Genomic DNA, 26,990 nt, shown 5'->3' on the forward strand with positions numbered 1-26,990 from the left:
ACACCCACAGTGCACACCCTATCATACAACTATACACTTTAATGTTTAGTATGATCAAAAGTCTAGGCATGCGATTATAATGTTACCGATATATATATATGCCCAAACATGAACAAATCAAATAAACTACCAAATAGCAATAAGAGATGCTTTTGAACACACACACACACACATATAAGTGCTAGGAATTGGCAAAAATCCTTCGATTTTCTATTTGTAAGTTTTTCCTTAAATTATTTATATCTATTCTCATGATAAGTTAAAATAAATAGATAATAGGAAAATATGTAAACTAAATATTTGTATGTAATTTCTGGGTAGAATGAACTAGTTAAGTTATAAATAGGTATGAACTTAAAAGGCCTCTTGATAGCTTTAAAGTAATATTTGAATTTTATAATATGTAAGTGACTTATAATCCTGAAAATTTAAAACTAAATTATGGGTGTGGAGTAGATTTAAAACTTAGATAGCTTTTAGGTAATCTTTAATAGCTCAAATTATAATTTAACTTGGTACTTGTGTAATTCTTGTAGACTCTCACTGAGAGCCTTATTGCTTGGATTTTTTTTCGTTTCACTACTGAGGAGCAAAGGGAGTCAGGTAACTTGGGGTTTTTCTATGTATGTGCAAACTTTATCCATCATGATTAAAATTGTATTGACTCTATTTACTTAATTGTTGCAAATCAATAGATAAGACTAAAAAGGTGAAAGAATAAAATTGTATTATCTTCTATGTTATTTGAATTCTCCTTTAAGTATGAATGTGTCTTGGATATTTTTGTGAAAAATTTATAGTAGTTCGTTTTCTTTCAAGCATGCTTGCATATACTCGATTTGTTATATATTCATGATATGCATAGGTAGTTGGACTTGGGAGTTTATAATATTGATATGTGTGACAAATTGTGACCACGTGGTTTGCCTCCACTTAGGGCCTCGTTCCTTAATACTTACCTGACCAGGTTTGTAGAGGGGAAACGTGGGACAATGACGCCTCCAGGTTCTTTTAAGGAGGGGAGCTATAGTCTAGACTTGGGCTCTATATCTTTGGCCAGATACATCCTAAGTATTGAAGTAGCTTTAGTCAGTCCAGTGTGTGGACCAGACCGTTTATAAGCCTATGGTTCCAATCAGCGGAATAAGGTTGGATGAACCAATAAGAGTGGAAGCATCCATTGCATATGAACATGGTATATTATTGAATTAGTTACATATTTTGCTAATGATTATTTCAGCTATTGCAATATCTGTTTGCTTAGCCAATATGAAATGTTTGGGTAATGGTTGTATCTACATGGTTGAACTCTCGGTTACTGAGACGTTTGTGCTCACCCTAATTATTTAACATTTTTTCAGGTGACAATCCTTATTGGGAGCAAGGGAAGGTACCAGAGGAGTGAGCTAGTAGCTCTTACACTTCTCAAGTACATGATGAATTAATTTGATTCTTTACTATTTGCCATGACCCTAGAACATCAAATCAGTATTGTGTTAATTCCTTGAATAGATAGATTTTAGCGTTTCATTTCAAGTTTTATCCATGGGTTATGTTATGTTAGACTTTAAGACTGCAAACTTGGATATTTATGCTCGAATTATATTATGGGCTTAATTGCTCATGTTTACTTGTGGTGATTAAAAGGCTGAGTCCTTTAGTATAAACTTTATTATTGAGACCTTAAGATTAAACTAGTTTTTACATGGTGCTTTAAGTAGCTTAGAAAATTGGGTGTTACACCCGTTGCAGGTTATAAAGCAACCTAGCTTACCTATGGTATGGCAAAAGTCATTCTTACTACTCATTTTCTATTTTATGCTGATTTTCTCTCTTGTGGTTTGCCTTTGATGCCTCCTACTGCTGAGGACACCAATTGTGATGGTAGACTAAACAAAAAATCAAAATGGGACGAGGTATTCATTTAAACAAATGCACCTTCAAATTTTTACACAATATTTTAGTGAATAATAATCCTGTTTAGGTGGATGGGGATTAGAATGGGGCAGCATTCTGTGCCTACTTACGCTACAATTTTGCTGCTAATGCTGGTGATGGGTACATGCATTTTGCGTGAGATTATGAATAACTTTGAGCTTCTTTATGTATTCTAGAATGGGATGTGTTTGATATTCTGACCACTGTTGTACTTTTGGACATGCAGCAAAAACGACGAGAGGCAGAGGAGAGAAGGTCAACTGAAAGGAAGGAAAGAAGGTCATGAGCTCCACTCATTTTGGTCTGTCAAACTAATGCCTCCAACCATTTTGAAGTCCTTTAGTTTGCCGTCGACAAAAATGTTTGTCTATTCAGTAAGTTTTGCTAAGTCACCATTCTATATATCATGAAAGGTGGAAAGGAATAGTGTTGTGGTTAGCACTGCAGGATTTAAGTCAGCTAAATGGTTGGTTTTATTTTGTTTAACTTTTTTTACGAGCACGCTGAATCAGGATTTTGAGCAGGATTGTCATTCCAGTTGCTTGCGACAGTACAAAATGCACCTCTGATTTGCTTTATAGTGGTCTATGTATAAGCTTTTATTTTTTATTTTTTTGGATAGTTCTTAATACATGTGAGAGAGCATATAAGTGACTTTTTTTCATTAAAAATGATGTTTTGGGCTTTTAGTTGTCAGTGTGAATGGTGCCAATGGCATAAGCAAGTAAAGCGAAAGATAAAATAAAGGGCATCAGGGAGTAATTTTGTTAACTCATATCAAAAAAGTAAAATATGGTGAATTTAAATGCTAGATATTTCATTCATTCTAGCTAACAGTTTAATATTAACCTAATAGAGTTATTTTCATTATTGCTTACCATTATCTTTCGAAATTTGGACCGTAATAGATAGATTGGCATTATTTAAATCTTTAAATTGGTGTGAAAAAATAACTTGTCTCTTATCTAGCTTAAAATAAAGGGCATCAGGGAGTAATTTTGTTAACTCATATCAAGAAAGTAAAATATGGTGAATTTAAATGCTAGATATTTCATTCATTCTAGCTAACAGTTTAATATGAACCTAATAGAGTTATTTTCATTATTGCTTACCATTATCTTTCGAAATTTGGACCGTAATAGATAGATTGGCATGATTTAAATCTTTAAATTGGTGTGAAAAAATAACTTGTCTCTTATCTAGCTTGCTTGCAGCTAAGTCTTAGTCAATTACACAAACATAAATCTTATATCTAATTTCATTTATTGTTCTTATCTGCCTTCACAGATCATAAAAATGAATATTGTTTCATACAATTATCAAGAACTCCATGGTCAATTGTGACCAATCTCATTGAACTAATTAATAATCTTTATAACACAGTTAAGCAAACCACACAGATGTTGAATGAAAGCTTCACAATCACAACACACTAATTTCTGAGTCTTTCATACATTAATGAAACAAACCACACGTTGGGTGGGGTTTTGTCATGCATCACCCAATTGTTTATGATAAAAACAGAGTCTCATTTATCAAATAATTGAGAATTCAACAAGAGCATCACCGCACAAATATCTGTCCATATTCATCATTTTTTTATTTTCAAGTTTGTCCCCTCATATATGAGGCTTTTATTGATATCATAATAACCACTAGGGGAAAAAAACAGCCGACAAGCAGAAAAATCATAAAAGTAACGAACCTGGAAAGAATGATAACATGGATGATGGACTTATCCTTCTATATATTAAGACTATCCTGCAATAACAAATCATAATATTAGCTGCCTAAAATAGAAGGTAATTTTGAAAAGAGACGTCATTGGCATAAGCACGATACAATCAATTTTCTATTTCCTTGGTCATTAACAACACATTTTCCGAAACAATATTTGTTAGTGTGGGAATGTCATACCTTTGCTGAGCATAGCATTTCTACTGTTTTGTTAAGGTCTTTTTTATCCTTCCATTTCATCTCATGCTCTTCTATTTTTACTCTAGACAACTCTGGTGTTTCGAGCGCTCCTGGACAAAACATCTTCATTTCATGACATCCAGTTATTTCTATTACTTCTAATTCAGGGAATTCAAATGTCAGACTTTGTGAAGAGAACATCTTCAAGCTTGGCATATCAGTAAGTTCAATCCGCTGTAATTGGTTCAGAGTGATTCCACCTTCTACACCTTCATTGTTCTCATGCAATACAATTTCCTCCATTTTTTTACAATCATTTATCCCCAACCATTTAAGACTCACCAAGCTTTTGGTAGTTGAACTTGTCACCAAATAGACGAGTTGATGGCATCCAGATATAAACAGCTTCTGCATATTTTGAAATGAAGCAAAGGAGGGTGCCAACATGACCAAGCTATGACAACTTTCGACTTCCAAGCGTTTTATTAGGTTTTGATGAATTGGTGGTAGCTGAGAGTCATCCTTCCATATGCTCTTGAGTTGATCCAAATAGGCAATGTGTAATTTCTCAAATGGTGGGATTTTCCCCATAAAATCGATAATCTCATCTTGTGGGGAGAATACCTTCTCAAAGGAACTATTCTCCACATAAAGCTTTTTCAACATGGGAAATCTTTCAAGGAAGCTATGGGGAAAGGTTACCCCTTCATCCTTGAAGCTTTCTACATAAAGAGTTCTCACTTCAGGAAAGACATCCCTTATCATCTTGATATTCTCTACATTTAAAGCCATGCTTTTGGTTGTGGAAATTACCTATAAAATGATAATTAATAAAACAATTACCATAATGAGGAGGCGATTTAGTAGATTACATCAGGATATTGTTTTCAAGAATCAAAACTTTTTAAATGGATCACTCATCTTTTGCCAATGTCTAAATTTTCATCATTTCACCATGAAATAAGATCCACACATTAAAATTTTAAAAATCCATTAAATTAACTTCATAACCCCCTTTCTTTTCTTTAAATTAAATTATAAAAAAAAAACCCATAGTCCCCTTCGAATTCACATTTAAGGCTAGGCTTTTTTGACTATGAAAATAACCTGTAAAATGATTATTGGTAAAATTATTATTATAAGAAGGCAATTTAATAAATCAGGTCAGAATATTTTTTAAAATAATAATTTCTTATATAATTGTAGATAAAATCTTTCCTAATTGACCTATCATCTTTTTCTAATACTTATATTTTTCATCATTAATGCCCCCCTCAAAATTACTTTAAACAGAAACAAAATTCTTTGAACCACTTTATAGACCCATTTCTTTCCAGTCAGAGATCTACAAACATTATCAGTCTGCCACATCCATTAATTATCAGTTGCTTATCAACTTTCACGTGCAATCAGGGTCTTGTAATTTGATGAAAAGTTTACAATTTTTGGGTAGACGACGGAATGTCCAAACTTTAATATTTATGTCAGATATTTATCTGAACCTAAATTTTATAGATGATGAGGAATTATTTAAAAAGAGAAAAACAAGAATATCAGTATGTTGGACTAACCTCTTGAATAGTAAACCGATGTTGGATGGTGGCATTAAGATCAGTCATCCAAATATCTATGTGAGGTCCATATGGAGTTGTCACTTGAACCTTTTGAAGCAGCGGGGCATGAATGGCTCCAGAACAGAATATTGTGAGTTGAGGGCATTCTGTTACGATGGCACGTTGTAATAATGGAAACTTGAAAGTATAATTTTGGCTGCTAAATCTCTTCAATCTTGGTAATTCATCAAGTTTCAAAAACTCCAGTTTGCTGAAAATGATTTTCTTGTCCTCATTGTCCTCTTTTTTCTGTTTCGTCATAAGTTCTTCTATTTGATGGCATGAACCATCTAGTGAAGAAGCTAAGTTTATTTCTCCTTGGCGGTCATTATTGCCCAACACATTCTTCAATTTTGGCAAATCATATAGCGATAACCTTTTCAATGGCACAATCACTGGTGATGACACCATCTCTTTATAATCATTTAAATCTTCAAAATCAAACACCGTCTCCAACATTTTACACCCCAAGACTTTCAGTTCTTCCAAGTTGTTTAAAAATTTCAGCACATGAAGGGGCACCAATTTCACAAAGCGACAGTAAATCACAGCCAATGTTTTCAGGTTGCTAAACGAGTTGTGTGAAAGTTTGTCATCCCATATCGGTGGAATCAAACTGTTTAAAGAGTATAATCTTAATATCTCTAACTTTGGGAATGACACCTGTTGAAAGAAAATATAATTAAACGAAAATGTTTTGGCAAAATACGAAAACGAAGTTACTGTTGATTTGTGAGGCTTAGTTTTCATGAAAGATTGTTTAAATGTGCAAGTATATATAGCTCTCGTGTACCACAATATTCTTGAAGAGATTGATAAAAGTTCAACTTCAAATTTCAAGTTTACCAAACAGAAACAACTAACTAAAAAACAAGAGAACTATAAAATGCTACAATAGCTAGCCTAATACCAAAGTAAGTAATTTAAGTGAAATAATTTTTTTTAGATATATTGAGACAAGAAAAAATAAGAACATATTTTTAGTGAACAGAGTAAATAATTCCAATGACATTAATTTTCACAGCGTAAGTTTGAAATTAAGAAGCTAATAAAATAAGAAAATCTTGGTAAGGAAAGAATATACTAGATAAGAAAAACATTAATTTTTGACCAGAAAAAACAGTAATAAATTGATGAGTAAAATATTCTACCCTTCCTTGTATTTTGCCCTAATTACAAATTTTCCTTCTATTTTGAAAACATAAACTTAACTCCAAATAGTTAAATCTGTTGAGAATATTCTAAAAAAATACTTTTCTAATTCAAATTTATATTAAAATACTTTTGATTTACTAATTTACCCTTCATAATACTAAATTCTTAAATTTCGGCTAAAAAGTTTTGAAAATTTTAAAATGTTTTCTTTTCCTTAATTTTTTTTAACTTTTTGCAGCTAGTTATTTTTTCAACGTTTTTATCATATTAGGATTGAAAATAAGTAATTTAGTGAGCGGAAATTTGGTTAATTCTTTAAATAAATATATAATTGACTAAATAAGTTATAAATATTTCTCATTTGTTTAAAAATTTTAAACTATAAATTTAAATAATTTCTATAATCTATCAAACTTAGATAATCTATCTTATATGACGAAAAGAATATGCATTCAACATATTCTTTAGCCATTTAAAGAAACCTAAAAAATTAATTTCAATATGCGTGACAAACAATTAAAATTACAAAATTTTATAAAAGAATTAAAATTAACAAATTTTATTACATTTTAAAAAGTCTGAAAATACATGTATTAAAATTATTTTTTGTGGTATTAAAAATTATTTTTGCAAAAAAATGAATGTTTAAATAACTTTTATGTGAAGGAGGGGTATTTTGGTCAAAATAAAGTTTAAAGGTCAAACTTAACTGTAACCTTATGGTGGGGTGGATGGAAATGGAATTTCAAATCAAATATATGAGGAAGGTTTGTGCAACATGCATTTTAATCTTAAGGGAGTTATACATATATTTTTGAAACAAAGGGAAGGTTTCTATAACTTGGTAAAACACAGGGCTAGTTAGTATATGTTACTGTAAATTGATTTGAACATACCTTATGATTATTTGTTGCAGGGTTTTCAATGTTGAAATTCGTTTTATGCTCTTCTGCTTTCAATCTTGGCAGACTTCTGAGTTCTAATCTTCTCAATGCACTGAACGTGATTCCACCTTCCACATCGTCATTATTCTCATTCTTTATAATTTTCTCCATCTTTTCGCAATCATATATGTCCAGTGTTTCAAGATTCACCAAACTTTTGGCGGCTGAATTTGTCATTAAATAGATGAGCTGATGACATCGGAACACATTCAGCACTGTCAAATTATGAAGAAGTTGAATTTGATGAACAATGGGTGATGGGAATATCTCCTCGAAAGAACTATCCTCCACACGAAGTTTATTCAGCTGCGGAAATCTTTCAAGCAATGTATGCAGCAATGTTGCCCCTTCTTCATCAGACCCAACTATGCGCAGAATTTGCACTTGAGCAAGACAGTCCGCTGGAAATTGGTCATTCCTTATCATGCTGACATCATACTCATCTAACACCATCTCTCTTGATGCCACAAATCTCTGTAAAACAGATATTGAGTGAGAAGCATGGTAATATTAATTTATTAATTATGTCGCAACTTATTGAATCAGTAATATTATTTTGTTTTTTATTGTGTCCCAAGATCAAATGCGCTCACTAGAAGTGCGAAACATTTTGATTTCATTTATTTTTCATAATTAATCTTGGAAAAGAAATAATTATATTAGCCACGACAAAAAACAATAATGCCGACACATTTCACTATGTATCGCATTAATTATTAAATTATGACCTAATTGTTTGGGATATTTTATAATTAAAGTTATGTAATTAAAAAAATGATAACTACTCCCTCTAGTTCTTTTTATAAAAATTTGAAATTTGAATTGTCTTAGGTTTTTTCATAAGAGCCAACTTGAATTTGTCTGAACATTTAATGTGCTTTTACCCTTTTTGTTTCTAATTAATTTTATTCATTGCATTAATTAAAAGGCTAACAACTTGCTATATTATCTTATCTTTTATAATTTTTCTCATTATTACTCTATTTCTCTCTCTTACTTTTTCCCTCATAATTAAAGGTATATCTAGGGGAAAAAATTCATTTCTTACTGAAACATTTTGCTGTGTATCCCATTAATCAATTAATTATGATGTAATTGTTTGGGATGTTTTGTAATTAAAGTTATGTAATTAAAAAATGATAACTAAAATTTTAGTAGAAACTTCAAAACCGAAACATGTATAGGTATATTCATATTAAATATCATAACAATGGAACATTTATAGATTCATAATTTTGTAAAAGCTGGAAATAGGAAGAATGGAGCATTCTAGACGTACCTGTTGGTAGAATGTCTTGTTAAGATTGGTGTCCCAAATTTCATGATGTTCTCCAAATCTATCTTGTGACAGTAGAACGCTTTTAAGAGATGGTGTATCAATGGGTCCTGGAGAGAATACTTTGAATTTTGGACATTTTGTTATGATCAGCTGATCCAATAACGGAAATCTGAAAGTGTAATTGTAGCGGCAAAATCTCTTCAATTCTGGTAACTGTTCAACTTCCAAATACTGCAACTTGCCGAAAACGACTTCCTCATCGTCATCATCCTCTCCTTCCTGCTTCCATATAATTTCCTCTATGTTAGAGCACGAACTAATTGAGAGACTCGTGAGATGGACCAAGCTTCGAGCAACTGATGACGTCATCAAAGTGGTCAGCTCACTACACGTTTCCACGCGCAGATGTGTGAGATTTGGCGAAGAAACCAAGAGTGGTACCAAGCTTGTCATTTTGGGAATTCTGCGAAGAGTCAATTTTATTGGAAGAGGAACATCATCCCCTCCGCCAAAAGCCTTCTTAATGTGACCCCCCACCCTCAGCTCCTCTAAATTTGGAAAGCCCTTCAACAATTTGTATGACATAGTCGTTGCTTTATAACCAACACATAGATGAAGCAGTTTTACTTTGGGGAAGTGGTACAATGAAAGCTGGCCACTCGCTATCGTCTCAGCTCCTTTACCGCACAATGTCAACTCCTCCAAATTATGAGTGACCTGCACAATACATAAATCATAACTAAATGTAACAACTAATCAATACATCAAAATCCAGCCGTGTGCATTTTCTTAGAAGGATATCTTCAAATTTAAATTTGATGCACCCACAATTTTGACGCACGTGTATTTTGTAACTACAAATAATAATTATGATACATTAAAATGAATATAAATTTCTAGACTGGAGTTTCTATCTTTGATTATGACATACAAACCTTATTTCTCCCATCTTTTGTTTTAAAAAAATTATCAAATTAAAGCTAATAATGGCATGAAAAAAGAAAAAAAAAATCCCCTCCCTTTATTCAATGACACACCTCTTTTCGGTGAAGATGCAAAGCTTAGAATTGGAGTCCCACCTTTTTTAAAAAAGAAAAAATAGAAAATTATTTAATTAATTTCTAATATCTATTATTAAATAAAATAATTATTATGAATTATTATTTTTTAGCTTTTTAAGTGAATAACCAAATTAATCCTCAACTACATTATATTCTGATAAATGGTTTAGTAACAGGAATAATTCACATGCTTGAGTACTCAAAAATATCAAATTCAAACGTGCTCCTAGACTGTGAAACAAAATATGTTTCATTATTTAATTTAATGCTTAAAGTTATTTTTTGCTCTTTTATTAGCTTATTTTCAAAATAAATAACACATGAATGACTAATTTAGAAATGTACCTTGTCATGGGACAGTAGAGGATATTTTGAGGCTAATGTGCTCTCTTCCTCATGTATTTCTAGTGAACTTGAGACTTCCTTGTCAAATATCTCTAATTCATCACAATATCTAACATCTAACTGTTGAAGTTGTGGCCATTCTAATGTGTGTCTCTGTGGATAGAAGCTTTTCAAATTTCGAAGCCAAGAAAGCTCAAGGGAAGTCAGACTAGGAAACTCTAACACAGTAGCAACAGATTCTGAAACTCGATCTTTTGCAACAATTACCTCTATACCACAATCTTCTATTCGAAGATATTCAAGATCACGAAGCATGCCCTTGGCTATAGATGCAGGAAACAAACTTGTGAGGCTTTCACAACAGGACACATGCACGCTCCTTAGACTTGGGAAGGAGACATCTCCTTTATAGTGATTGCTCCACACATTCTTCAATTTTCGCAATCCATATAACGTCAACTTCTTCAGCGGTGCAATCACTAATGACGACTCCGCCTCCCCTTTACAATCATTCAAATCTTCAAAATCAAAGACTAACTCCAACATGTTACACTCCCTAACTTCTAGTTCTTCCAAGTTGTTTAAAGATTTCAGCACACGAAGGGACACCAATTTCACAAAGCCACAGTTTTTCACAATCAATATTTTCAAATTGCTAAATGAGGTGTGTGAAAGTTGGTCGTCCCATGCTATTGGAATCAAATTGATTGAATTGGACAATTCCAACCTCTCCAATTTTGGAAGTAACACCTGTTGAACGAAAATATGATCAAACACAAATAACTTATAATCCAAAGGCTTACTTTTCATGAAAGATTGTTTAAATGTCAAAATAAAAATCTCACCTACCACAATACTTTTCAAACCATTGCTAAAAGTTCAATTTGAAATTTCACGGTCACAAAATAAAAAATTAAGTAATTAAAAAAGTGAAAGACCTGTAAAATGCTATAGTAACTAGCCTAATACCAAATTGAGAATTCCAGTTAATGTAATTTTTGTAGATTTCATTAGAGAAAATGAGAAAAACAATCCGGCAAAATGCCAACAAAGCAGATAGTTGTAGTGAAAATGATTTTTTTTTTCCGGGAAATTAAGTTTGAAGTTTTGTTGGAAAGTTAAAACAAGAAAAAGTAACTAAAATAATATGAATATAACCTATTGCTGAAAAGGGATTGGAAAACCATGAGCTAGATTCATTTATTAAAACACTCCAACATATCAAGTTGACACGTTTTTAGGATGTAAAATGAACAATTTGAAGCTTCATTATTTATTTTAAGACTTGAAGTTATTAGCTTTTCTCTACTATTAGCTGATTTTAAGTAATTAAAAAAAATAAAAAGCTGCAAACTTCCATAATTGCCTAATAGTAGAGCAAGTAATTCTAGTGAAAATGATTTTCGCATATAATTTTCAAGTTTTGTAAGAAGATCAAATAAGAAAAAAATTGTGAAAATCTGCACATACCTTGTTGAAAATTAACTCAGACATTTTGTTGGATATGTTATTTGTTGCAGCTTCATGGTGTGCTGAGTTCAAAACGATGTATCTAATAGTATCATTACTTTCAATCTGAAGATGCCTTAAATGTGGAAATGCTCTTCCATCATGACAGTGAAGAACATTTTCAAGCCCATTAGATCCATATAAATACAAATCTTCAGCTCCTTTCATCAACTTCTGAGCCCCAGGCTTCAAATGGATACTACCCTCTAGCTCAAGTTTCAATATCTTCGAAGTTTCATAATTGTCTTGCCATTTCCAATGGTCTCCAATGAATATTCTATATCTCTGCAAATCCAAGTCTAAGAACAAAGCCTCCGGCAACATGGAGACATTAGGAATATGAATATCGAGAGAAGAGATTGGCAAATCCTTTAACTCTTGAAGACTTGCGTTTTCATCAGCTTCACTAGATCCTTCAATTTTCCACTGGTTAAAGCTGTTTCCCATGTACAACACTTCCAATTTTTTCAAGCTAGATAGAAGTTTTGGGGGAATCACTTTGAGCTTGGAGCAATGGGACAAATTCAACATTTGTAAAGAAGTCAACTCTGCTAATTGAATTGGTAGCCATTCAATTTCAGAGTAAGCAAGACTTAACACTTTTAAATTCTTCAACCTTGTGACTTCAGTTATATCTTCTAGCAAACAAGAGTGCAGACACAATGTTTTTAGTTTTAGTAGGAAACTGAGTGATGGTAGTGATGAAAAACGCACATCAGTAAATGCCAACAGTTTTAGCTTCTTTGAAGATTTGAAAAACATGCTGGGTATGGTCAAGTCATGTTGTTTTGTGTTGTGCAGTAGAAAGAATTCTAATGTTGGAGCATGCAACTCTTCTGTAAGGTCAACACTGATGTCACTTTCTTGCAAGCAAATTCCCTTGTAGCCTTCTAGCTTATCTTCGTCTGGCCATTCTCTCAAGCTTTTATGCCTCAAAATGAATGCATGTAATTCATCAGATGCAGTCAATAATGCAATATCTCGAAAGACGTCATGGATTGTAACATGATGACTAGAAATGCTATCCAGAAATAAGTTTAATGATTTTAGCTTACTCGCAATAGCAGAGATTCCAACATAGGCTTGTTCCATGTTCTCTATGCCTTGAAAAATATCTAAACCCACAGAGTACATGAGCAGGTCTTCAATTGAGGGATCATGGGTTAACATGGCAGCAAGTAAGAAAATAGTTTTTTTCTCTTGGCTTAGAGGATCATAGCTCAATTTCAAAGAGGCATCCACCTCTTTGATTCCTGTGTTACTTCGCCTTAAATGATTTCTCCATCGTGCAAGGTAATCTTTCCACTCATCTAGATTTTTTCCCCTTAATGCCTTGGCAGCTGTAGCAATCGCTAGTGGCAGACCTCCGCACTTTTGAACAATCTCATATGCTATAGGTTTCAAATCAGGATTGCCTGATTCAACAGAAAATTCGGCAATCCTCTTGAACAACTCCCATGCTTCATTCTTTGACAAAACACCCACTTTGATAATTTCTTGACATTTCATGAGATCTGACAGCAGACTTCTATTCCTTGAAGTTAGTAAAATTTTGCAACCTTCATTCTTTCTGCTATAATTTTCAACATCAACAAAGGGAATTCCAACTTTGCGCAAATCAAGTTCCTCCCAAAGGTCATCCAATATTAGGAGCATATTCTTCTCTTTCTTCAACCTCTCCCACAAACGAGAAGCTCTGACATCTTCAGTTCTTTCATTGAGTGGCATACCCAACTTATCAGCAATCTGGCCTTGAATCTTCTCAACATTCAATTCTTTGGAAACAATTGCCATGATCACATTTTCAAACATCTTTTGATTCTTCACCTTCTTTTCAACCTCTCTAGCCATGGTGGTCTTGCCAACACCCCCAAGCCCCCACAATCCGATCATATTAACACTTGGATTCCGTAATGCCTCCATAATTTGATTCATAATCGGTACTCTTGAATCAATCCCTTCATTGCTGTCTCTGTTCGTTAATTCTGTCATTGACGGGGGAGGAACACGATATGAAACTCTATGAAAGTTTCCCTTCCCACAAATTTCAACAACTTCTTTCGCAATCTCCTTTGCTTTTTTGCTTAGTTTATAGCGTAGCCAAGGGTTGGGACATGAAGTTATGCTACACTCTGTTTGTACCTGACTCTTTTCTCGAAGCTTTCGTCCTGTCTCTGATATCTCATCTACTTTGGCCAACCAATGACAAACTTCCTCTTTAATTTGTTCTACATTGTTTGTAGCCTCATCTATTTCATGATTTATGGAGCATCTTCTAAGGGTGAGTTCCTCAAGTAGTTCATTGAAGTGCTCAATGTTTCTGCGATAGTGAATGAGATAAAGAAGCTGCTCCCAAGTTAGGTCGAGCACTACGTCTCGGAACTTCTCAACCAAACCACAAGTAATAGTATCCATTTAGTTTGTGCTCTGTTGAAAAGAAATAGCAAAAATAATTAGTGCACATTTTATAATTAGATATAGTTATGGATAGGATTAAATTTACAAATATTTTATAACCGTTTAATTCAAAAAATAAAGTAAAAATGCTAAAGTTGTTCATGAATCATGAGAGAGCGGGGCAGGTTTAGGGTTGGCTTTATTTGGTCAGTGTCCTTAGCGACAGGAGAGACATGTCACATGTGAGAGCAGTGAGAGTGGGGAAGCAGAGGAAATGGCTTTTATTTCAATGTTCACAGTGGGGAGACGTAAGGGAGTTGTTGTTGTTGATGCTGTGGGGCATTGTACGTAAGAGATATTGAATGAAATAAGGAACAGAGAATTGAAGTGCCAGCCAAAAAAAGCAAAAGGCTGTAAATTCAGGATTTTTCTTTTTCTTTTTTTTTTGGTGGAGAAAAGACAAAAGAAAAGGAAAAACACAAAGGAAACTGCAGAGATAATGAAGTGAAAGAAGAAGCTAAGAAAGCAGTAGAAATTAGCAGAAGGGATAAAATAGGAGATCTGTAAAACTACCAAGAAGAAGAAGTGGAGCCACGCAAATAAGAGTTTCAAGGAAAAATATAACCTAGACATATTAATTTGTAAAAAAATAAGGGAAAACTAACTTGGAGGTCCTTATAATTTTTATCAGTTTGGAATCAGGTCCTTATGGTTTCTTTTCTTTTCATTAGATCCTTTAATTTTCTCCTGTTTGGTCCATTAATCCCTACCGTTAAGTAAGACAAACATCGTGATAACTTGCTGTCAACATATTATCCTTCCCTGCCGTTCTCACGGCCTCACTGATATGAGTAGTATGAGCTCGTCTATCAAGCTCGTGAAAACACCTCGAATTCCAGTTGCATCCCACTTGTTCATCTGATATACCTCCTCACTTCCACTTTCTTCCTTCTTTTTTTAATACCGGATCTACGCAAGTCTCTCTCCCTTTAAACGGTTTCTTAAATTGAATCCATGCTAGTTATAGAATTTATCTTTACTTTATTGTTGGATTTTGTTTACTTTTCATTTGTTCCTCTATTTTCTGCGATCCTCTTATCTCAAATTTGCTTCCCCTTAGTCTGGACTCTGAATATTCTATCTTAATAATTCAAGCTCAAAGAAATGAACTTTGTACGAAACTCCCATTTTAAGGTTCTTTGCTTTGTTCTCTTTTCTGCCTCGCCTTCACTCCCTGTGTTCCTACCCTGCCCCTGTGAGCTATATGGACATGACCCAAGAACGCATTTCCTTCTTGGCCTTCAAACCTGAACCAAACCAGATGCTATAATTTTTGCAGAGCGTACTCGATGTACTACCTGATGATATTAACAGTGGAAGGAACAGTGAGTTGGGCGAATGGGGGGTGGGTGAGGAGAAGATTTAACGGAAAGTTATAACGGTGTTTGTCTTATTTAACTATAGGGATTAATGGACCTAACAGGAAAAAGTTAAAGGATCTAATAAAAAGAAAAAAAATTACAAGGACCTGACTCCAAACTGATAAAAATTATAAGGACTTCTAAATTAGTTTTTCCAAAAAATAATAAATCTAATATTTTAAAATAATTTATTTAGCTTTTTAAATCTCTTCAAATTTATTAACTAAATTTCATATTAATAATAAATCCTACCTAAATAACAAAAGGGCATCGACGGGGAACCAGTTTTGGTGCTCATCCCTTTGATGAGCATCCCAAACTCACCAGATCTAAACCATTCATATCTCATTTGGATGGTCCAAATGTGATTTTTTTTATTTTTATTTATTCAAAATAATTATTTTAATATGTATATAATCTATAATAATGATGATCTCTTAACTATCTTTTTTAGAAAATAATTTTTTATTTAAAAATAATTAATTAAAGATTTTAAATCTGGACGTTCAAATCAGATATAAACAGACTAAATATGATGAGTTTAAAGTGCTCATCAAAAGGATGAGCATGGAAACTGGTTCCCATCGATGGAGGGTTGAGAATGTTGGTTTTGTCTTTTCTTGATTCAGGCCTTGGGTTTCCCTACTACCGCACACCCGGGGGGGGGGAGGCATCGACCGAAATCGCAAGCACTCGCTCCTCGACCAAGTGGGCTCCGCTTCGGTGGCTCTCTATGGCGGAAGCACTGAGCGATTACAAGAAAAATAAACGAGGCCAATTTACCGGAATGCTATGGGCAGTAAAATGAATTATCAATATTCTATATGAGAGAGAGAATTTATCAAAGCACTACATTTTAAAATCATTCACCGTATCAATAAGTTTAAAATTCTAAAGAACTCGTTATTTATCAAAACTCGTTTCTGGGTTATATATACACGTTTTCCTAAATTTAATTTTTTTGTCCGTTTTGTTAACTTAATTTTATTTCTCGTATTTAGATAATAATTGGGAAACCCATATCGGAGGTATATATACTGTGTAAGGAGAAGTAAGGAATGCTGTGTAATTATGAAAGAAGACAACGAGAACCAACAAAATCAGTGAAAAGTGCCAAGAAAAGGAATAAAATTCAAAAACGAAAAATTCTGAGAAAATGCATAAGAAGAAGCAGACATGAGACTTTGGGAGGAGTAGATTGCAAAGTCTCTCGTGCATAGAGGAGTCAATGTAGTATATGGCAATGAATAAGATCCGCAACAATCAATCAATCATCAATCAATCAATTATCAATCAATCAATCAATTATATTTTTGAAAACTTATAATACCCGGTTCATTTTAAAAACGGGTCGGGTATAACATTAAGACATCTGAATATATTTAATTGATAAAATTTGAATAATATTTTAATTGGGATTTATGTATATTGAATTAAATGAAGAGTATCATTATTAAATGGGATTTTAATTTGAGGGTCAAATAAAGAAATTAATAATTAATTTTGAGTTTACATGATATCTTAATTGATATTTGAATATATTGAATTAAATAAAAAAATTATAATTAAATAGTACGTCAATTGGAGACTTAAATAGAGAAATAAATAAATAATTTTAAATTTTTCTATGGTCTTGTTAATTTTTGAATTTCTAATTCAAATTTCATTTGAATGAATAAAAAAAATTACACTTCTATAAAAAGTGAATATGATTTTAAGTTACCTTAGATAATACAATTTATTATCATTTAAAATTTAATAAAATATTTTAATCCGTGTATCGCGTGAGAAAGAAATCTCTAGTTAAAAAGAAAAGGCACTCTTTTAAAGTTGATTTGAAGCACACGACATTGGCAAGACGCTTAAGGATTTAAATTTTAAATAACGCACTTCCACGAGGTCGCCTCAAGACCAGAGGTCATGACTTCATTGTTGTGGGAGGAAGATAGAAAAGAATGGCGTGTAGGGCCTGAAAGTGACAAAAGAAGTGTGTGGGCCCCCCAATTTGGAAATCCATGCACATATCGTTGCTTTACCCTTCTTTTTGGTTTTAAATATATAAATACAATTAAGTGAGCTTCCTTGTATGCACGGAGATGTGAGTTAGTTTTCTAAAATATCACTGATTTTAATTATTTACATTGAAATAAATTACAACATACCATGTAAATCATACAATAATCTTATTTAAGATTGTTGAATGCTACTACGAAGATACTTTTTTCAAGTAAAAGGCGAGAACAAAGCACTGCAAAAATACTTTGAAAATTGTACAGAACAAACCTCCATTGTATTTTGAGGATCTTATTTTCATATCCCAAAATGTTAATTGAGTGTTAAATTACACATGTTGAGCCAAAATATCTCTCTCTCTAATAAAAATGCTCTTTAAAATTAATTCAAAAATATAATTTCACAGCATATATTTTCAAACTTGTTTTATTCATATATTAAATTTAAATGTCTAATTCATGTGAACTCTATTTTTTCAAACTCAGCGACTAATGAATGATTCGAATAGTGAATGCTACAAAAAAAACAAGTTACAATTAGTCAGAGTTTCCAAAAAATTAGTATTCAGTAGATTGAGAGTCAATAATCAAGTTAAAATTATGAGACCAAAATGACTAATTTTTCGTTTAAAATAACTCTTATTTTAGCACACACAAAAAAAAAAAGGAATAAAAGAGGGTATCTTTAGACATAATGTAAACTAGGGAAGCCACACCTTAAGTAACTTGCCTTCGATCTGGTTGGAAGTTGGAACAGGTTTCTTCTTCTCTTTGCTGGTTGCTGTCTAGATTCAGAAACACGAGGATATGCTGCAAAAGTTGAAAAACAAATCGAACTTTGTAAATACAGATCAATTAAACAACCACAGATTTTGGCAAAAATCTACATTTCCGAACTTACAATAGTGGCCGATGTGAAACTTTACAATTTCAAGTATATAAACCCCAGATCTCCCGATAGTAATCAACTTTCCTCAGTATTTTAACACAGATCAAACCATGAGATACCTCTTTTTTGATGGCGTTTTGAACAAGTTTGAGAAATAGATGCTTCACAACAATAGAAGACAACTATAATGTGAAAGTTTACGAAGAAGATGAAGAACTTGTGAAATTAAACAGGAAAAAACATCAACTAAACAACATCACAAATATGATGAAAAACCAGTTTTTTTTAAAAAAAATTATTTTTTTCTGGAAGAAATATCACAAAACCAGAAAAATAAAGTTGAAAACGATCACAACAGAGAAGAGCAAGCAAAAAACTGCAAAAGGAGCAAATTCAGGGTTTCCTTAAGAACTTATCTTTTAATATGGGTGAGACAGAGAGAAAACAGAAATCAGGAAATACAAGCAAAACCCAAAGTGCCCGAAAGACGTTAAGGAAAGAGAGAATTAGCAAGGAGTGAGGTGAACAGTGATACTACGAAAGAAGATTTAAGCACCAACGAAAGTTGCAAAAGCAGTAGATTCAGAAAGTAAGAAAAAAGGGAAATCAGAATGACAGTGGAAACTGCAGATGAAGTAAAAGAAGAAGCTGAGAAATGTGGAGGGGAGAAAGTAGGAGATTTGTGAAATAGAAAAGAAGAAGAAGCAGATTTGAAGCTTTTACTTGGGAGGAGTGGATACAAAGCCTCTGGTTTAGATGGGAGTCAAGTCATTGTAGTTTGGTCCAGACACTGTGCGGTTCATAGTATTATTATTTGTTTTTGGGGGGGGGGGGGACACGTTCTATGGTTTAGGATTATTTGCGTGTCCTTTTTTCCCGGTATAATGACACATAATGACGTAAAGAAGTGGGAAATTGCCATATTTCAGACCAAACACCCAACTTTTCCAAACCCTAAAGGGAGGGGGGGGAGCCTAATATAGTATTTTGTAAATATAATTAAATAATTAATTAAAATATTTTTATATCATATTTGAAAAAAAAAAGCTATCAAACTTGTTATTGTCAATATATTTTTTGTCATTGATTATTTAACATTTATCATTATTAGTTCACAACTTGTTAATAAATAATTTGTCATTACCAGTATATTCCTTGTCATTTGTTATTTAATACTTGTCATTGTCAGTTTATAACTTATTAATAAATTTTTTGATACCAAGACATTTTAATCATTTAATTATATTTGCAAAATATCCAATCAGGTACTAATTCCTTTTCTAAAATTTTAAAATCTTAAGTATTTGAATTGAAATATTATAATTTTTAACTTTTTTATATGTGATTTTTCCCTTTTTTTTAAAGGGTGTTGAGACTTTTTCAACCTAGTGACTTCAAAAAAAAAAAAGGCTAAAAAATTAAGGCTTTCACATTATTCATAAAAAAAATTACTTAATTATGGCTCACGTCACATGATTTTTTTTCACGAAAATGATATAAAAAAAAGTTAAAAATTGTAATATTCTAATTTAAATAGTTAAGAGGTTAAAATCCCAAGAGAGGAAGTGGTGCCTGATATAATATTATGTAAATATAGTTAAATGATTAAAATGTGTTTGTAAAAAACTATCAAACTTGTCATTATCAATACATTTCTTATTATTGGTTATTCAACACTTGTCATTACTAGTTTATAACTTATTAATAAATAACTTGTCATTGTCAGTATATTTCTTATCATTTGCCATTCAACAGTTGTCATTTTCAATTCACAACTTGTTAATAAATTTTTTGATACAAGGACATTTTTGTTATTTAACTATATTTGTAAAATACAAGACCAAGCATTAGTTTCTCCCCTTAGGTTTTTACAGCCTAGATTAGAATATTGCAATTTTCAACTTGTTTTATGTCATTTTCCCATTTTTTTAAAGAATTAGGGTACACTCAACATTCCAAAGTATTTTCTTGTGTGTGTTCAGCACTCTAAAATATTTAACTATATTTGTAAAATACAAGACCAAGCATTAGTTTCTCCCCTTAGGTTTTTACAGCCTAGATTAGAATATTGCAATTTTCAACTTGTTTTATGTCATTTTCCCATTTTTTTAAAGAATTAGGGTACACTCAACATTCCAAAGTATTTTCTTGTGTGTGTTCAGCACTCTAAAATATTTTGTAGTGCATCCAGAACCCTAAAGTATTTTTGTGCCTTGGTGTTGGCTGCACTAAAAAATATTTTAAAGTGTTAAATGTATTTTAAAAAAATACTTTAGGGTATTAAATGTACTAAAAATACTTCATAGTAAAAAATTTCAGAATACTAGATATACCTTAGCTATTTTTTAAAATACTTATATATATTATTAAATTATATATTAGTTTATAAGTTAAAAAAATTAATTTAAAAAATGATAAATATAATATGTTTAAAAAATTTATTTAATTTCTTTGGCCTTTTCAAATTAGTTAAGAATCTCATGTTAAGGATTGGATGTACTTAAATAACAAGAGGGCACCAACGGAAATTGCGCGTGCCCGTAAAGCAAGTGGATGCGCGCTCGTAAAGCCAGTGGGTTCCACTTCGGGTGTTTTTTATGGTGGAAGCGCTCAATGATTACAAGAAAAATAAATTATAATATTTTCAAGTAGAATTTTAAGAAGCATTTGTGATGTTTTTGACTTCAAAAAACAATGGAAAAATCCTTTTACAAATACTTTTACTTTTCTTAAAATTTTAATTTATTATCTATTTATTTTTTAATTAAATTATTTAATTTTATTCTATTAGAATTAGCAACCCCCGATATTTGCTCCATGTGAACTGTTAGCCACTATTAACTATGCTAATAGAATAAAGTTAAATATTTAATTAAGAAAGAAACACACTAAGTATTAAATTAAAAATTGAATGAGCAAGAATAAGTATTTTCAAAATAATTTTCTCAAAGAAAAAATAAAATCACAAAAGTAAATTTGATGATGATCAAAACAAATAAAAGTACTTACGGAGATAACACTAAGCTACATGTCCGTCATATGATAACCTTATCTATTATAACTGGGAGATTGTTGTTTATTGGGCCCTACACCAACTCTAATTAACAATACTAACATCCGCGAAAGCAAATTTACAGTAATACAAAGCTTATTTAGAATAGTTTATAAGTAATTTTTTAATCGTGATTTACGAATACGAGATAAGTATATGAAAGAAATTTTATCTAGATTTACTTTAAACATGCTTATAAGAGCTTTTAAATACTATCCCAATCAGGCCCATGAACAAGTTATCATACTAATTTCCTTCCATTATTATTTTTATAGGGTTAAGGATGATTTTTGTATATAGAAGTATTTTTGCCACCAAGACAAGGGGTGAAGACTGAGTGTCTGTTTGGATTAGTAGTGAACAACTGTGATTTTAGATAATCGTGAATTTTATAAGCGACAGTGGTTATAAGTGACACTGGTTAATCGTTTGGATTTTTTTTAAATAAATGATTTTAAGAATTGTGATTATATTTGGTTTTGATTTATTAAAATCACTTCTAGATGTATAATTACTAAAAAGGACATGAAATTAATAAAGTTGTTTACATTTTCATAATTATTATATTTAATAATAAATTTTATTAAATATAATTTAATAAATGACATGAATATTTAAATATTATTTTTATTTTAAAATTGTTATTTAGAATAACTTACAAAATTTATGTGTAGTAAAAATATTAAATAAAAGACCCCATATAAATAAGAGATGAATGAAAACAAAAACAAAAAAATTGATTAGCAAAGGGTAGATTGGAGAAAATTTAATTGTTGAAGATTGATCGGGATTTTTTAAACACATAAGCTACTTTTTGTTGCTTATCCTAAAAGCGTGGTAGGAGGTTAAAATCACGATTTATTGGGATTTTATAAAAATTACCCAAACAACTCAAATGTGCTTCATAATCACTTATTTGGATTTAAACGGATTTATTTAAGATTCTACCGTTTAACCAAACAGGCTCTGACTCCACTGTCTTTATGAGGGCAAGGAAAAAGAAGACTCTGTTGTTTTTCATTGTTATTCCCTTCGTTCAATTTGGCTTTTTTGAGAGAGAGATGGAAAGAATGGCATAGCGGGGTTTGAAAGTGACAAAAGGGGCGTGTGGGTCCGCCAAGCATTAGGGGAAGACCGAGAGAAGACTTCCTCCTGTATGCTTTATTTCAAAACGGTATGCAGCGCTTTCTGCTGGTTCCTGCCATGACTCATTGCATGAAAGCCCGCATACCGTTTCAAGGGAACCACCCCAGAAACAACCATATTGCGCACCGGTACAAGATTATTATCACCTATTCTCCTTAATATAAAAACTACATAACTAATCTGAAAGGATTAAAAAAATTAATTAGGTTAATTCTCTGTAACATATGTGTTTTATTTTTCTAAACTGTCCTATTTACTCATGTGTATTGGGATTGCCTTTTTGTTAACACCTTATTAGAGAAAATATTATAAATTTAGGAGATAATAAATTAAAATCTTATATTTATAATCAAATTTAACCCTCCAATTAACTTTTATATTGATACCTGGAGGTAGTATTATATAATCACTTTGTAAAATCCATTCTCCTGCTTATTTTACAACTCCTCAGTCCTCACTCCTTACCTCCTACATAAGTTGTTTCTCAATTCTGGTTATTTCTAAAAAAAATTTCTTTAAGTAAATCCATTTATTATCGAATATCTCTGTTTTTCTATCAAATTCAGTTGTACTCATTTGTGAGGAACAATTATTTATGATAGTTGTACTCGGATGGACTTGATTGCGAAATATCTGTATCTTAGAAGTATAACTAAGAAGACAACGTTTGTAAGTGACAAAATTTAGAATTGCCCTTAGCTACGGACGCAATTTTCAGAAAGACCATATTGAGAAACACCACTCTAGTATTATTACTCCTCCTGTCCTTAATTAGGATCTAATTATTGAGTTAATTTTGGTTCTAAATATAAAACATATTTTCATATTTATCAATATTTTTAAATTACCTCTATAGATAATCTCTCAACCATAATTAAGTAGAAAATGAAAGAAGGATATTAAGGAAGATGATTATGGTGTTTTAGGAAAAATATGTGATATTTTTTTATAATTAACTGACTTGCCTAACTTTTTTAATTTAATCAAATTAGTTAAATAGGTTTTATATTAAGGATCATAAGAGTATTAATTTGTCAATTATAAGAGGTATGGTCTTTTTTATTTGTCATTTGTAATCTTTTTAATTCTTTATTTTCAATTTTGCCCATACTAGTTATTTAATAAGGACAACAGTAAAAGATTTTATGTATTTAAATGAGAAACTCCTCCAAATGACAAATAAAAATGATCAAAATGGCACTTATTAATCTATAGTCCTTTGTTTTTCCATTCAAAACCAGAGCATTTTGATTATGGGAATCCATCATGTGAATCTTCCTCCTAAGTAAGTGAAAAGCTGTCATATATCATAAAATCATTCCTACCAAATTACTACATTTCATCTTAAATATAAGATCTAGTTGAGTAATTTAAAAAAATTACTAAATTGTTTAATTATACCATATTTAACATGATCTCTATAAAATATTTGTGCATATTATTATATTTTATATCAATTTATAAGTGAAGTAAATTACTTTGAAAGAAAATAATAAACATAAATACTTTAAATTCATTTATTAAATTTCTTAATATTTTTAAATTAGTTAATTATATTTTATATTAAGAACTGAAAGTAGTAATTTAAAAATTCAAAAATTGACGAGGAATGGAGTGAAAGGAACGCTGAGAATAAGGAAAAGGAATAGAAAGGGCGTAATGTATGGGGATGTCAATATCATGTATTCATATCACGTCGTATATAATCTAGACATCCATTTATTTTTGAAAATTTTTTTAAAAAATAACTGTTAAATTTTAAAATTAAAATTTCAAATTAGTATTGATTATTATACTTGTAAAGAAAATGATTATACTCAAAAAGACAAATGAAAACATATTTTTGTAATAATTTTTAATTTGAAAATTAACCTTTTTGAAATTTTCTTTTATTTTTCTTTAATTCAAAAAATAAAAGAAAAATGATAAAGGGGTTCATGAATCATGATCGAATGGGGCAGGTTTAGGGCTGGCTTTATTTGCCCAGTGTCCTTAGCTACAGCCTGGCAGGAGAGACATATGAGCCAGTGAGAGGTAGTCAGAGAAGGAAAAAGCAAGTAAAAGCAAGGCATCCAACAGGCAAAAGGATTACTCAAAGTGATCCATGCAGTATTTGTGTGTAAATTAAAGCATGATGTTAGAATTGACGTGTAAAAAATTTTTTCTCTCAATTTACGTAAAAACAGTTTTAAAAAATATTTTTTGGGATTTCTAAACACCTTGTTAATTTGATTCTTTAATTTAGATCCGTTTGGTACAAATAAAAATTGAGGAAAGAGGAAAAAAATTTAAAAAATTTAAAAAATTTAAAACGTTTGATTTAAAAAATTAAAGTTAAAAATTTTTAATTAATTTTTATTACTATTTTATTTTACTTTTTTGGATAAAAATTTTAATTAATTTTCCTCTAGGCTAAGAAAAGACCTCGCGTTGCTCAGCTTGGATTCACATGAGCCAGCTACTTATATACTGAGATCCATCTCTTTGTTTATTTTTCAATTCAGAACCCTCACCTCATACATTAGGTATTTCTCGGTTTGGATTATTCCTCAATTTGGTTCTTTAAATAAATCTATCTATTGTTGAATATTTATGTTTTTCTATCAAATTCAGATGTACTTTCGTTTTGGATGGACTTGAACGAGCAATATCAGTATCCTAAAAATCTAATTTAGCCGCGACAAATTTGAGAATTGCCTTATTTGTGAAGTACCTAGAGCGTTTTGATTACTAAGAATTCATCCTGTGAATCTCAACTGTGCTAATTAATAGAACTGGCATAATTAGTAGGTAATTTAGCACTATGTACTCATCCCGGTAATGCAATCTAAACCATCCAAAATCTAATATGGATGGTTCAAATTTAAAATATTTAATATACAATTTTTTCAATAATAAATTTATTTTTTAAAGATATGTTAGTTATAATATTATATTTATTTTAAATTCTGCATCTATTAAAACAAAAGATTAATTAAAACATATAAAAATTTTAAATTTAATCTGAATCATCTAAAATTAATCTGAATAATCTAAACTGTGATGAGTATGGAACGTGCTCTTGTTTCATTTCTCTTATCCAACTTAGCCTTTTGAAGAAAAGATAGAAAAGAAAGGCGTGTGGAGTCTGAAAGTAAAAAAAGAAGCGTGTGGGTCCACCAAGTATTACGTACAAGGTAAAGGTTTAGAAGACTTTCTGTTGCTCAGTTTGGATTCACACGAGCGTGGGCCAGCAACTTGCCATTATATGCTTCGTAACTATAAAATAATTAGATAAGATGCGTTGGCATAAATTTAGAATTAGAACTAGCTATAGATTATATGATTGAATGATATAAATATAAAGTGATGGTAAAATTAAAATTCGGAGAAACAGAAAAATAAAACCATTTTCTTTTACAAATATCTAAGCGCTGAATACTTATGATAACGTAATTAGAAAAGTGAATTTGAGAGAAAGAAAGCTTAAAGCACTAGCGTGGTGAGAGACGCACTTTCTCTAACTTGTATTCTTCTGGGTTAAGTAATATATCATGAACTTAACTCTCTTTTCATATTGGGATTTGATTGGAATGTTGGCAAGTTGATAAGGCATAATTGCTTGACTTCTAATCCTCTGTTTTTGCTTTTGTTTTTCTTTAATCTGTACCATATCCATTTTCTTTACTTCTCCTTATTCTTCTTTTTTAGATTGAAGTATATGATATTGTATGGTGTTATTTTTATGTGTAGGTGACATTCGAATATTTGAGCACATACAAAGAGTAGTAATGGGTGAGATTCTGAGAAAGCAATTTTGGAAGAATTAATAGAGATGATATTGGCATAAGTATAAAAACTAAATAATCAATTTTCTGATTCGTTGGTTTTTAACTAGACAACCAAAAAAAGCTATATCTGATAAACTAGTTCATCCAAAGGTGTTTCTCAAGCCATTTGCTTCACCTTTGCCCCACAAATGAATAATTCAATAGCACTTTCAATGATGACGAAATTAAAATGGTCGCTCCATTGTTGATACTGTCTCATCTTCAATGCAGTAAATAACAGAGCAACAGACAGAAAATTTAAATAATGCAAGTCAAAGTTCTCAACAACCAGCAAAAAATATATATCATTGGTGAAATAGATGAATCTAAATAACCACACAGAATTCAAGATGCTCTCAAGTCAGACAAGCGGAGACAACCTACGAAAGAGGCCGAATATAATGCTCTAATAATAATAATAAAAAAAAAACATGGTTACTTGTACCATAATCAGGACAAGGCAATGTAGTTTGAATTTGATGAACCATTTAGCCCAGTCTTGG

At 31.4% G+C, this 26,990-nt stretch overlaps 2 protein-coding genes across 2 annotated transcripts; both read right to left on the reverse strand.

Annotated features, from left to right (window-relative positions):
- Positions 1 to 3,849: 3,849 nt before the first annotated feature.
- LOC114715072 (uncharacterized) lies at positions 3,850 to 4,647 on the reverse strand. Its single transcript, XM_028899882.1, has one exon. It carries the CDS (start codon positions 4,645 to 4,647, stop codon positions 3,850 to 3,852), a length of 798 nt encoding a protein of 265 aa, XP_028755715.1.
- Positions 4,648 to 7,562: 2,915 nt separating this feature from the next.
- Positions 7,563 to 14,176, reverse strand: LOC114715073 (probable disease resistance protein At4g27220). Its single transcript, XM_028899883.1, has 5 exons — positions 11,723 to 14,176; positions 10,253 to 11,002; positions 8,847 to 9,563; positions 7,718 to 8,041; positions 7,563 to 7,619 (listed from the first exon to the last, which is right to left on the reverse strand). The coding sequence occupies exons 1-5, from the start codon at positions 14,174 to 14,176 to the stop codon at positions 7,563 to 7,565; spliced, it is 4,302 nt and encodes a 1,433-aa protein (XP_028755716.1).
- Positions 14,177 to 26,990: the final 12,814 nt, after the last annotated feature.

Source organism: Neltuma alba, unplaced genomic scaffold (genome assembly GCF_004799145.2).
Source record: "Neltuma alba isolate B1F8T4 unplaced genomic scaffold, ASM479914v2 tig00011574_pilon, whole genome shotgun sequence".
NCBI classification, from domain to species: domain Eukaryota; kingdom Viridiplantae; phylum Streptophyta; class Magnoliopsida; order Fabales; family Fabaceae; genus Neltuma; species Neltuma alba.

Coding starts and splice junctions, on each gene's coding strand:
- LOC114715072 (XM_028899882.1), bottom strand. CDS start 4,647: ATGGCTTTAAATGTAGAGAATATCAAGATGATAAGGGATGTCTTTCCT.
- LOC114715073 (XM_028899883.1), bottom strand. CDS start 14,176: ATGGATACTATTACTTGTGGTTTGGTTGAGAAGTTCCGAGACGTAGTG. Junction 11,003..11,722: donor CTGAGTTAATTTTCAACAAG/GTATGTGCAGAT, acceptor TTCGTTCAACAG/GTGTTACTTCCAAAATTGGA. Junction 7,620..7,717: donor ATTCAGCCGCCAAAAGTTTG/GTGAATCTTGAA, acceptor AATCACGTTCAG/TGCATTGAGAAGATTAGAAC.